At 36.8% G+C, this 14,023-nt stretch overlaps 1 protein-coding gene across 5 annotated transcripts in view; it reads right to left on the bottom strand.

Moving 5' to 3' along the window:
- The window catches only part of METTL8 (methyltransferase 8, methylcytidine), a 117,999-nt gene that overhangs the window by 73,136 nt on the left and 30,840 nt on the right, over nucleotides 1–14,023 (bottom strand). For all 5 annotated transcript variants that reach the window (XM_043991952.1, XM_043991951.1, XM_043991949.1 and 2 more), the window contains one exon: nucleotides 9,031–9,186. In XM_043991952.1, the coding sequence (XP_043847887.1) occupies nucleotides 9,031–9,173 (143 nt within the window). In that variant the 5' untranslated portion in view covers nucleotides 9,174–9,186. The remainder of the gene's footprint in view (nucleotides 1–9,030; nucleotides 9,187–14,023) is intronic.

Raw genomic sequence — 14,023 nt, 5'->3', positions numbered from 1 at the left:
TCCAACCATAAAAAGGAATAAACTGTAAATCATGCTTAAGTTGATAAGAAGCATTATTGTGACATGGGCAAGTTATACTTTACAGAATGGGTCTGGCTTTACTTTTAGCCTAAATGCAGCAGAAATTTAACTGGAGCAGTAAACAATACAGGTTCCCTCTGGATAATCCTGTGTTTTGATGTTTTAGAAAGGATAAAAAGCATTGTTCTATGCATGGGTTGAAGAAGATAAGAGAAGATGCCCCCACTCCAACCCTCTCTCAAAGCAGGAGGTCCAAAAATGTAGTACATTGCACATATCTGAAGACTTTTTCAATGTATCAATCAATTATGCTGATTTTTTTCTCCTTCATTTTGTCTTACAATACTATTGTTACGAAGATGGCTCTCTGTAAGGAGGAGAGAGAAGGATGCTGGAAGAAATCATGTTAATATAAAAAAAGATAATAAAAACTTATTTTTTAAAAAACTCAAAACCCCACTGTTCTGCTTGGCGCTTTTATTACTTAGTATTTGTTTATTCTAATAAGTAGATGCAAACAACAGATATCTACTGTAAACTACCTAGACCAAAGAACATTGTCCTTTCCACACTCTCTATTGAGCTTAAAAATAGGTTCTTGCCTAGATTAATTCTTCAACAAATGTCAAGGAAAAGTCTGACAACGGTATCAGGTGACTAGTAAATTAAATATCAATGTTATAAAATATTCATGCCAGACAGAAGGAAGTTTACTGGTTTCAACAGGTGACCAGGTTTCAAGAATCCTAAGTCCTCTAATGTTCTAATAATTTGATTAACATTTGCCCTGAAGATTCCTTAGTGCTACAAGGTCATTAAATATATTCTAAATCAAAGCAAGATTTCTTATAATTTGCAATATAACTGTGGGTAAGCCTTTACCTCAGTTTGCTTATCTACAAAACTGGAACAATAAATCTCAAAATAAGGTATAATTAGGAGTCATAAAGTATTTTAAAATTGTATTCACCTGGGTTTACCTATAATAAGAATCCAGACCAATAACACATTATGTGCTGCTGTTGTTCAGTTGTGTCTGACTCTTCATGACCCCATTTGCGGTTTTCTTGGCAAAGATACTGGAGTGCTTTGCCACTTCCTTCTCCAGTTCATTTTATGGATGAGGAAACTAAGGGAAAGAGGGTTAAGTGACTTGCTCAGGGTCACAACAGTTAGTGTCTGAGGCTGAATTTGAACTCAAGTATTCCTGACTCCAGGCTCCACTGCATCACCTAGCTATCCCCCTAATACTTTTAGTCTACTTCAATTAAATCGACTACTTCTACTATTCATACTTAACTTGTCCATTTATACTTCTATAAACTTTGGTTGGATTTCTAATAAATGGGGCAGTTAGGTGGCAAAATGGAGAGCACAAATTTGGAATCGGGAAGACTTGAGTTCAAATCCTGCCTTAGACACTTAGTAGCTGTGTGTCCCTAGGCAAGTAACTTAACCTTTGCCTACCTCAGTTTCCTCATCTGTAAAAATGAGGATAACAGCACTTACCTCACAAGAATCAAATGAATTAAAATATAGAAAGTACTTTGCAAAACCTTAAAGTACTTTGTTGTTTAGTCGTTCAGTCATGTCTGACCCTTTATAGCCCCATGGACCATAGCATGCCAGGCCTTTCTATTTGCTATTATCTCTCAAGTTTGTCCAAAGCTCATGCTCATTGTTTCCATCTTTCTTCCTCTTCCATCTCCTTTTCCTTTTGTCTTCAATCTTTCCCCAAATTAGGGTTTTTTCCAATGAGTCCCATCTTCTCATCATATGGCAAAGTATTAAGCTTCACCTTCAGTATTTCACATCCCAGTGAATAGCTTGAATTAATTCCTTTGAATATTGAATGATTTGATTTCTTTGCTGTCCAAGGGACTCTCAATTGTTTAAAAATTTTCTCCAATACCGCAATTCAAAAACACCAATTCTGTTACTCTTCAGCTTTCCTTACAACCCAACTCTCACAATCATGCATAGTTACTGGAAAAACCATAGCTTTGACTATCAGCAAGATGATGTCACTGCTTTTTCGTATGCTGTCCAGATTTGTCATAGCTTTCCTTCCAAGGAGCAAGCAACTTTTAATTTCAAGGCTTCAGTTGCTGTCTGCAGTGATATTTGAGCCCAAGAATATTGTGATGTTTTAAATCTATACTGTGTGATCGCCTTAAATTAGAAGCTCTAGCACCAGTCTTTGGGCATTAAACATTTATTAAAGCATACAGGTATTAACATGGAGTTCAGAAAGTTAAGAAAAGGTCTATCTAGCCTAGAGTTCCAGCCTGGTTGGGTTCTTCCTCAAGTCCTCCTCCACAAGCCTGCTTTAATTAGGAACTCCTCAGCAAGCTGATTGTGGAAGCTTTTTATAGGTCTGGAACAGAGGCAGTCCTTACAAACTGCTTCAAGATGATTCATTGATGTCATCCAAATCCATTGGCTTTGAAGGTGTTCTCAAATTGAGTTCACAGTCTAGCTTCTGAGAACAATACCTTCTTAAGGGCTAGCCAGGTGTGATTTTACAATCCAGTTAACTTGAAGTAGGCTAATCAGCAGTAAATCACTCTCACTTGATTCAATCAGTCTCGATTAATCTCCAGGTGGGTCTTTGATTATCTGCTAAATCCCATTATTTCATCACAATATAAAATCTGACACTGCTTCCATATCTTCTCTCTCTAATTGCCAGGAAGTGATGGGACCAAGATCTTAGTATTTTTGCTATTAAGCTTCAAGCCAGTTTTAGCACTCTCCTCTTTTACCTTCATCAAGAGTCTTCTTAACTCCTCTTCACTTTCTGCCATAAGAGGGGTATCTTCTGCATATCTGAGATTGTTAAATGCTTTTTTTTTTGCCGGGCAATGAGGATTAAGTGACTTGCCCAGGGTCACACAGCTAGTAAGTGTCAAGTATCTGAGGTCACATTTGAACTCAGGTCCTCCTGAATTCAGGGCCAGTGCTCTATCCACTGCACCACCTAGCTGCCCTATTATTAATTTTTTACAGAGCTCTTCTCTAAAATCCTATATTTTAATTTGCAAAAAGTCATTTAGCATTAAAACAGGATTGCCCTCTAATTTTTTTTGAAGGGTCACTTTCTATATTAGGCTAGTTACTAAACTAGAGTATAAACTCTTTGAGGGCAGGGATCATATTTTAGTTTTCTCTTGTACCTCTTAGAGCCGAGCAGACTATGCTGTTGTTCAATCTTTTCAGTCCCATTTGGAGTTTTCTTGACAAAGATATTGGAGTGGTTTGCCCCTTCTCCAACTCATTTTGATAAGGAACTGAGGCAAACAGGGTTAAGTGATTTGCCCAGGGTCACACAGCAAGTGTCTGAGGTAGAATGTGAAATCAGGTCTTCCTGACTCCAGGCCCAGTGCTATATCCTACTGTGCTACCTGGCTGCCCAACCAAGTGCATACTATATACATATAATAAATATTTCTTGATGAATTACACACTGAATTCCAACCTTCATAAAACTAAAATGTGAGGAAAAGAAAATGATCAAAGACATATGTAAAAATTAGTTATAAGAAAATAAAAACTGAGATTATTTGGGGTCCTCCAAGCTATTCAAGAACCCTGGAGAATGAGCATGCATTTTCACTTCTACCACTATCAAATACAATTTGCTGTTGATTTAATTTGCATTTCTCTTTATTATTATTGACTTGGAACATTCTTTCATGTAGTTTTTGATAGCTTGCATTTCTTCTCTTGAAAACCATGTGCTCAAGAGATAAGAAACAAAAAAAGTTGAATCCTAAATTGAGGACATGACCATCAATTGGGGAATAGCTGAAAAAATTGTGTGATGAGAGTATGATGGAACACTATTGTACTATAAGAAATGATGAGCAGGATGCTATCAGAAAAACCTGGAAAGACTTACATGAGCTGATGCAAAGTGAAATGTTCTGTATACAAAGTAACAGTAATATTGTAAGATGATCAGTTGTGAATGACTTGGCTATTTTCAGCAATGCAATGATCCAAGACAACTCTGAAGGACTTATGAAAAATGCAATCCATCTTCAGAGAAAGAACTGATGGTATCTGAATACAGACTGAAACATAATTTTTTAAAGTTCCTTTTTCTTAAGTTTTTTTTTTGTCTGTTTTCTTTCACAACTTAATGTGGAAATGTTTTGCATGACTACACATGTATAACTTATATTGAATTGCTTGAGTTCTTAAGGGGGGTAGGAAGGGAAGGAGGAAGAGAATTTGGAACCCAAAGTTTTAAAAATTAACATTAAAATTGTTCTTACATGTAATTTGGGGAAAATAAAATTCTAAATAAATGGGAAAAAAGAAAACTATATGCTCATATTGGAGATGGCTCTGGGTCTCATATATATGAATAAAATCCCTATGTATCTTGGGTATCTGACCTTTATCAGAAAAAAGTGATGTGAAATGCTGAGATTTTTTCCCCAGATGATAGTTTCTTTTCTTACTCTATTTTTCTTATTCTTGATGATTTTGCTTATGCAAAAATATAATTTTATGCAATTAAAATCATCTATTTTATATTTATGATTACCTTGATCCCCCAACATTAATCTGAATGGTACCTCCTTCCATTCTTCTCTAATTTTTTAATAATATGATCTTTTACATTAAATAATAATTGACATTGTTCATCCCTTTGGCACTTATCTCTGGCATACAGTATCAGACAAATGGTAAATTCTACCAAACGGTTTTCCAGTTTCCCCAGCACCTCTCATCAACAGGGAGTCTTTGCCCTGGTAGTTTGTGTTCCTTGCTTTTATGGAACATGAAGCTATTGTGTTTGGCTGCTTCTGGACCTTGTTTACCTGTCCGTTCCAATGACCAACTTTTCTATTTTATAACCAGTACTGAATAGTTTCATGATTGCTGCTTTGTATTATGAGGTTTGGTAATACTCCATCATTACTACAACTAAAAAAAACTGTTTCCTTTGAGGTTCTTGATCTTTTTTCCCCTAATATGTTTTGTAATTATTTCTCTAGCTCTACAAAGAAATCACTTTGCAGTCTGATTGGTAGGTACTAAATCTTTTCATATTAATTTTCCTAAAACACTTTTCACAAAATCATTCTTTAGCCCCATAAAATGGCCATGCATTTCACTGCCTACCAGATAAAGTCCAAGCATCTTGCTAGGCTGACATTCAAGGTCCTTCACAATCAGGGCCCACACAAGGTTCTTCATTATCTACCTTTCCAAGCTTCACCTGCACAACGCCATAAGAGGAACTCTCTGCTTCAGCTAAGCTAGTCTATTTACTCTCTGTCCCCTATGAACAACCCTTGTATGTTTCTAATTCTAATGTCATTCTTCAAGGCCAAACTCAAATCCTATTTCCTCTGTGGAGTTTTACCTTGCTACTTCCTTCCACCTACATTGACCGCTGTCCTCTCTCAGCCTCTACAATAGCACTGACTGGGCTCTTACATACTGCCTTATACTTCAGATTTTTTTTTTCATGTACATGTCTCACTTCTCCAATGTCTTACTGACAGTGGTCATGTCTTATTTAACTTTTCATCTGCCACTGCATGTTAACACAGTACCTTACATGTTCTGGATGCTAAATATTTAGTTCAGTTAATTTATAGAAGAAATATTCTACTATATAATTCTGGCTTATAACCCCTTTAGTTGGTGTATAATATTTTTTTCTTTTCTCTCACACCTTTAATTCAATCAGCATTCTAGAATGAGGGTGGGAGGGAGGGAAATGACATTTGATCTTTATTTAGATTCCGGAATGGCCTCCTAACACAAGTGGTAGATTAATATTTAAAACTGGCACACACACAAAGGAAAACTATACCGTAGCAGCCAAGCAGGCCTCCACTGGCCTTCCTCTGCAGCACTGTCACATAATGTACTTTCTTAATACAAGGGCAGTCATGGAATGATGAATCATCATTAGAAGTAACTGCGTATGTTGCTTAAGTGGAACAGAGCTTTGGGCAGTGCCTCCAAAGTGTTCTAAACTGGCCATATTTTTCTGTCAGTGTCCAATAAGGATACTAAGTGATCATTTAATAGCATTGGTAGTAGACTTAAACACTTTTTTCCTAATATGGGGTTATCTACCAGACTCTCAGAAGGAAAAAAGTCTTAGGGCACTGGAAAATAAATGAAAGGATAGTTTTCTTTCCTTTTTTTTTTTTTTTTTAAAAATAAGGGACAGATCTCAAGCTACTCTGACTATAACATAAGCAATTCTTCACTGCATATAATATTGCATTTGGTTGATTTGTGGCTAGTCTGACTGACTTTTTCCCCTCTTTTTATTTTTGTTGTTCTTTATAAGGAATGGCTCACTGGGTGGGAGAGGGGAGGGATAAAATGGGAAAAGAAGGTGAATTAATGACAAAAATTAGCAATATAACATGTTTTTAAATTTAAAAAACCAAGAAAACAAAAAATGAGACAAATATGGGGCAATACCCTTGTCCAATTTAATATATACTTTAAAAACTGTACAAAAAGTTCAGTTTCATATGAAATCCTCTTTTTTGTTTCCTTGTATATTAAAACACATTTGTTGACAAATAAGCTTATAATTAAAACAAACTTTCTGAAATAAAATTAAAAGAGTAAGCCACTGTTATTAACTGAATTTAGGAAAAATATTGGCTAGACTGTATTTCACTAGAAGTATGAAGGAGATGGTTTAAGAAAGGGGAGCAGAGAGCTAAATCAGCAAAGAAATAGTACCCTTATTCTAAAAGATAAATGAAAGAGAAAGTCAGATCTTGTAGATAAAATCGCAGACTGGGAGTCAAACATGTATAGTTTGCATGAACATAACCACAGAAATTGAGTACAAAATAGTTTTCAGATTAACTAGAAATCTGCAAGTGAAATAGAAAAAGATGGGTTAATGATATTAACATTAAAAACAATAGCTGACACATAGAGCACTTGCTATGTGCCAGGGACTGTGCTAAACACTTTGAAATGATTATCTCATTTGAATATCAGCGAAATCTTGGGAGGTAAGTGCTAATATTAACACCATTTTACAGTTGAGGAAACTGAGGCAAAGAGAGGTTAAGTGACTTACCCAGAGTCAGGTAGCAGTAAATGTCTAGGGTTGGATTTGAATAAGGTTTTCCTGTCTACAGGTCAGGCACTCTATTCACTGACCATCTAGCTGTCTCAATACCTTAAAAACCTAGATGTTTTAAGTAGAGACTGCATTAGCAGTACCAAGCAAAACTATTTATTTATATTCAAACACTGACTTCCAACCTGACCTCTTTCCTAAGTACCAATCTTGAATTCCCAAATACTTACTGGACTACACTTAAAATGTTCTTGTGCCAATTCAAGCTCAACCAAATATCTTCCAAAAACTGGTTCCCTTTCCAGAATTCACTCCAGATTATAACTGATATTCATAAAGGGATAGGGACTGTAATTTCACTGTTATAAGTAGGGAACTCCCTAGAGGAGAAAACTCCCTCTACCAATAATTATATTTCTATCACATTTTAAAATTTGCAAAGAGCTTGACATACATTATTTCTCATGAGTCTCAAATGACTAGGTAGTACAGATCTGATTATTCCCATTTTACAGAGACGAACCTGAGGGTCTCATCTATCCTACACATCAGGAACTGATTAATTTTCCTAAAATACTGTTTCTATCATGTCATTTTCCTGTTCACAAACCTTCAGTGACTCCCGATTGTCTAGAGGATAAATTCAAACATCTCAGCTTGGTATACAAGGTTGACCAGCTGATCCAAATCACTAACCTCCTATTTCCCTGTATAGACCTTGTGATGCAGTCACACTGGCTCACACATAGTTCTCCTAACACACCTTAGGTTTTCTCATTTTCAAGCTCTGGTTCACCCCATTTCTCCTTCTTGGAACACCCTTTTCCTTTGTCCCCTACCTATCCAAGTCTTATCTATCTTTCAAGCTCCAAATCAAGTGTTATCTTCTCCACAAATGGTGGAACCACAGATAGAGGTTCTCTTCCCCCTCTAGGGAAAGAGAAAGGTACAGCAGAAAAGAGCATTGCCTCTGGATTAAGAGGACATGCATTCAAATCCAGCCTCTAATACTATCCAGGAGACTTTAGACAAGTCACGTAGCCTCCAAAGGTCTGTTTTCTCACCTGAAAAACAAGGCAGGGTTAAACTAGATGGCCTCAGAGGTCCCTTCCAGAGATATATGCCATCCTTTGAACTCACTGCATTTATTGTTATTTTCAGCACTTAGTATTTCCTGCTTTGTATTGCAAGCCATGTATTTTAGATGTATGTGATATGTTCTGAATTAGACCATAAGTCTCCTAAGGGCAGAAACAGTTTCTGATATTTTTTTGTTATCACTTATAGTGCCTAATATAACATCTTATACAAAGTACACACACTGTTATGTGTATGGGGAAGAGGAGATCAAGAGGAGTTAACACTGGAGCTGCCTAACTGGGATGGAAGCTAATGGTCTATTAGGCAGATAAGTGAGAGAAGTCAAGAATATTAGGATCCTCATACCCTTAAAAGTACCCCTGAGAAGTTCTACCTTCCCAAACTTGCTTACAAGGGAATTCCGGGTTCAAAAGACAGAAGCAATGGAAACCAACCTTGCTTTTACATTCACAATAATAACATGTATATGTAATTATACATAATAACAATACACAACACAATACATAATAACATATACACAGTGCTTACTATGTGCAAAGCACTGTACTAAGCATTTTACAATTATTATTTCATTTGATTCTCACAACCACCTTGGGAGATAGGTACTATTATTATCCCCATTTTACAGATGAGGAAACCGAGGCAAACAGAGGTGAAGAAATTTGCCCAAGGTCACATATTCCTCTAAGATTTTTGGACCCCGTCTCTAAATGATGCCATTTGGTCAGTCATTTTCTTGGCATTGGTTACCACCAGATGAAAACAAGAAGACAACAATTAATTTTTAACACCATCAGTAACATCAAACTTAAATAACCACTCACCACATGTTGTGTTCGTAAACTTTGGCTGGGTCTGTTAAAATCCGTGATCCAAGAGGCACGGTTGGCCGGTCGTTGCTTTGAAATCTTAGCACTACCCTTCTTTTCCTTAGACTGGAAATCAAAAGTCTCTGAATTGCATTCATTTTAATTGGACACCTGGAAAGATACAAATGATTCATTATTTGATATTTGCTAAATGCTCCATAGAGGAGGCAATAATAACAGTCCCTGGGTTAAACTGCTTTACTGATATAATAAAAGAGGAGGAAAAAAAGAGGAGAAATATATAAGGTAGATACTGAAAAAGTACTTCAAGGGATGAAGGAAAGGATCACTGCTTCTCTCTTTCACAGTCATTCAGGCTGTAATAGGGAGCAGGTGGATAGTGAGGGTATGGCATTGGCTCATACCCATCACTAGGTTTGGCTGGCTACTTGTTTTATTAATATAAAGGACCAGACCAATGAATCTGAGCCCAAAATTTAGATTTCAGTTATTAAAATATTTTTAAGTGAGCTTTCAGACATATGTAGACTTTGTTATAAAAATTCTAGGCAAACATATTTCTGAGAAATATTTCCTCTACATCAGGGTTGAAAAACTAAATACAGTCATCGTAAATTGGAAAGTCAATCTATTTGGTTTCATTCCCTAGGCTAAGCTGAAAAATGAAGACAATATAGTCCAATATAACAGATGCTGTATATTAAGATAGAATAGTATGAGTTTTTAGTTTTATCTATCTTCTGGTTAATTTTTTTCCCACTATATAGACCAGTTATTATCAAACACAGGCTGTTTCATAGCCACAACCTATGTCCCTAATCGTGGCCCAATATGTCACAAATATGAGCAAAGGACCTAGTAAGAGGAGGGGTAGATCAATACCCACTCCTGGAAAAACAATTCTAAGTATAGCGGACCCTTAGCGCCATCTTAATTTCATATTGGCAAGCATCTTTCTGAAATTAAAATACGCAGATCTAAAAGGCTGCTCTGAAGAGCTCACTAGTTTTACCAGAAATCCACCTCTGCTGAGCATTTCATACCAATCACTCATTCATCGCAGAATCCCTGCCTAACGGTATAAACTGTCAACGAGAAATGGAGATGCTAAAAGGTATGTATACAAAATATACACCAGACTATTCTACAGCCTGATTAGGCACTAAAATAACATTTACTATTATGCATTTCTCCACCATACTAAAAGTCAATGTGCTTAAGGAGTAAAAATTCTAGACTGAATAGGAAAATCCCCAAAACATTTAATAATGCTTCTAAATATATAATCTAGTCTTTCCTCTTTTTTTTTTTTAATAACAGATTGTGGTTACTAAAAAAATTGATATGGCTCCATTCAAATGTGACTAACAATGATAAGAAATGAAGCGTTCAGTAGCTAATGAAGATGATTCTGCTTTTGCTTTGTTTTTCTTATTCTACTTAAAGCAAGCTCTTCTTAGGAAGGCAAATGGAAAGCTCCACCTACTACTACCTTTACCCTGATGTGTCTTTGTTCTTTCTCTCCTTCCGCAGCTTACATATGATGGCCCGAACCCTACCTGCACAATTATTTTAAGGGCTCTCTAAGTCACAATGTATTAAAAAAAACCCTCCTGTGTGCTGAATAGGACAAATGCAATACACCTAGAAAAGAGGCAAACTGCTTCAATATATGCACAGAGGCAAACACTTTCAATCCAGGATGGCCAAATACTAAGGGGAAATTTCAATCCTTAAATCATCCATATGCCCTCAGGTATATACATACTCAAATATATGGAAAGGGAAATAGAGAGGGAAAGAAGAAGGAGAGACAGACGGACAAAGAGGGAATATATGCACATATTTTCTCTCTCTCTCTTATTATGTTATTTTTCCCACTATACTTGACCTAAATCCCTTGCACCAGAAAACTGGAAGAAAGAAGGAGGCAGAACCAGTCTAGCCATTGTGTACTTCAAGAAAATGTCCAAAGGAGTCACTTCCTTACTAGATTACTACTCTCCCTGCCCCACCCCCTTAAATTTAGGTGAGGAAAAAGTCTTAATATCCCCATCTTGAAAGAAACCTTTTTCTACTTGAATCATGCAGATAACTGTAGTTCTAGCATTTGTGGCCCGAACCATTAATTTGGTACCCATAACATGCTTCCCCCTATTACTAAATTATCTTTTTATAGGTATGGTTTATGTCCTTTTTCCAGTTAGGCAGCAAGCTGCTTGGAAGCAGGGCTGCCCAGTACACAGCACTTTTGTCAGTAGAAAGCAATCAAAAAATACCGACAGCTCAGAAATATACAGTAAACAGTTGATATTGTGGTATAAATTTCTCCATAAAGGGACTTGCACACAGACTACCAAGAGATACTTAAATTTTTTTAGGTTGGCTCTCTGACCACTCCCCTCCAGTGAAGTGAGCAAGTGAGTGGGGCGCTGAAATAGATTTAAAATGTATTACCAAAAATAATTGAACATAAGAGCTGGAAGGGATCTTGGAAATCACCTGGAGCAACCACCCTCATTTTATAGTTAAGGAACATAAGATTCAGAGAAGTTAAATGATTTGTCCAAGATCACATGGCTAATAAAGTGGCAGGGATTAGCCTTGAACCCACATCTTTTGACTTGTGAATATCCATTTTACATGGTCTTGCTCCAATCTTGAGCCCCATTTTCCAAAGGAAGAAAATAATTTCCTGTCTTACGGGGGTGGAGGATGAAGGGGGAAACAGCAGAGTTAGTCAATAAATATTTATTAAGTGCCTACTGTGTGCGTCCTGCATTATGCAAAGTTCTGAAGATACAAAGAAAGGCAAAAAACCATCTCCTGCCCTCAAGGAGCTTAGAATCTAATGGGGGGTCACTTAACCCCAATTGCCTCACTAAAAAAAAAAACAAACAAAAAACAAACAAAAATAATCTAATGGGGGAGACATAATGCAAACAACTATATACTAATAAAATATATACAGGATAAATTAAGGATGACTGCAGAGGGAAGACATTGATATTAGGAGGGAATGGGAAAGGCTTCTGGTAGAAGGGGGGATTTTAGCTGGGAATTGAAAAAAGCTAAGAGGTAGAAATGATGAAGAGGAGGCTTCTAGGCATGAAGAACCACCAGGGAAAATGCTTGTAGTCAGGACATGGAGTGTCTTGTGTGAAGAACAGTGTCCCAGGATGGATGGTAGAGTATATGGAAGGGCGTGAGGTATAAAAAGACTAGAAATGGAGGGGGAAGATTATAAAAGGTTTTGAATGCTAAACAGAGGATTTTATATTTGATCTTGGAAGTCACACGAAGTCACTGGAGTTTATTGAGGGGAAGGAAGGGTGAAGGATGACATGGTAAGACCTGCACTTTAGGAAGATCACTTTGGCAGCTAAGTGAAAGATGGACTGTAGTGGGGAGAGACTTGTGGCAGGCAGAACAACCAGCAAGCTACTGTAAACAAATTTTGGTAAGTAAAGTAAATCTTTGGCATTCTCCCACCCTAACTCTAGAACCTTATCCTACCCATACAACTGGCTCAACATCCTGGCATTCTCTAATTTTGAATAAAGGTTTTATTAAAATTAGTAATTAATTACATTAGAGCAGTATACTTTTTATGATACAACATAACTTTAATCTTGTTTGCAGATCCTTCTCTCCCAACTGCCAGGAAGATGAGGCCTCTAGTTTCACATATTTCAGGAACTTAGTCTAAACTGGGTTTAGAAAAATAAACAAAACAAACAAACAAAAAGTAAACCTCATTTTAGGGGTAGACCAAGGAAGAAAGGAAGCCAAAAGTGTAGGAAGCTGCATTTTAATTGCCAGGGTTGACTTTTAGCTTATATAAAGTCAGAGAAGAGTGAGAAGAGACATCTAAGGATTCAGAAATCTTGGGACACTACTATAGAAGCCCAGGATGCCTCATACAGTGTTTTAAGTTGCTTTGTGTTTCTGTTTCTCTGCTTGGTAGGTTGCAAATGGCTTGGCTCAAACGGAGCTACTATATCCCTTCTTGTTGTACACTGGCCCAAAACAAATTCTAACATAGCAAAACCACCACCACCAAAACAAACAAAAAACCCAACAGACATCATCTTTCAAGAAATTATCAAGGAAAACTGCCCCAATATTCTAGAATCAGAGGGGAAAATAGAAATTGAAAGAATCCACCAATTACTTCCTGAAAAAGATCCCCAAATGAAAACTCCCAGGAATATTATAGCTAAATTCCAAAGTTCAAGGTCAAGGAGAAATTATTGCAAGCAGCCAAAAAGAAACAATTCAAGTATCATGGAGCCACAGTCAGGATAACACAAGATTTAACAGTTTTTACATTAAAATATCAGAGGGCTTGGAATATGACATTCCGGAGGGCAAAAGAACTAGGATCACAACCAAGAATCACCTACTCAGAAAAACTGAGTATAATCCTTTGGCGGGGGGTGGTGGAGCAGAAATGGATATTCAATGAAGTAGAGGACTTTCAAGCATTCCTTATGAAAAGACTAGAGCTGAACAGACATTATGGCTTTCAAAAATGAGACTCAAGAGAAGCATAAAAAGGTAAACAGGAAAGAGAAATTATAAGGGATTCGATAAGGTTAAACTATTTACATTCCTACATGGGAAAATGATACTTGTAACTCCTACAAACTTTCTCATTATTAGGGCAGTTACAAGTATACATAGACAGAGGGAATGGGGATGGATAAATAAAATTAAGAGATGAGAAAGAAGAATGCATTGGTAGAAGGGGAAAGGGAGAGACAGAATGGGGTAAATTATCTGACAGAAGAGTCTGGAAAGAGTTTTTACAGTAGAAGGAAAGGTGAGGCAAGTTGGGGGGAATGTGTGAATCTTATTCTCATTGGAAATGGCTCAAAGAGGGAATAACATACACACTCAATTGGGTGTAGAAATCTATCTTACTACACAGGAAAGTAGGAAGGGAAGGGAAGTGGGGTAGGGGCTGATAGAAGGGAGGGAAGAT

This window comes from Dromiciops gliroides, chromosome 3 (assembly GCF_019393635.1).
Source record: "Dromiciops gliroides isolate mDroGli1 chromosome 3, mDroGli1.pri, whole genome shotgun sequence".
NCBI lineage: Eukaryota > Metazoa > Chordata > Mammalia > Microbiotheria > Microbiotheriidae > Dromiciops > Dromiciops gliroides.
This window is presented reverse-complemented; position numbering and strand designations above follow the sequence as displayed.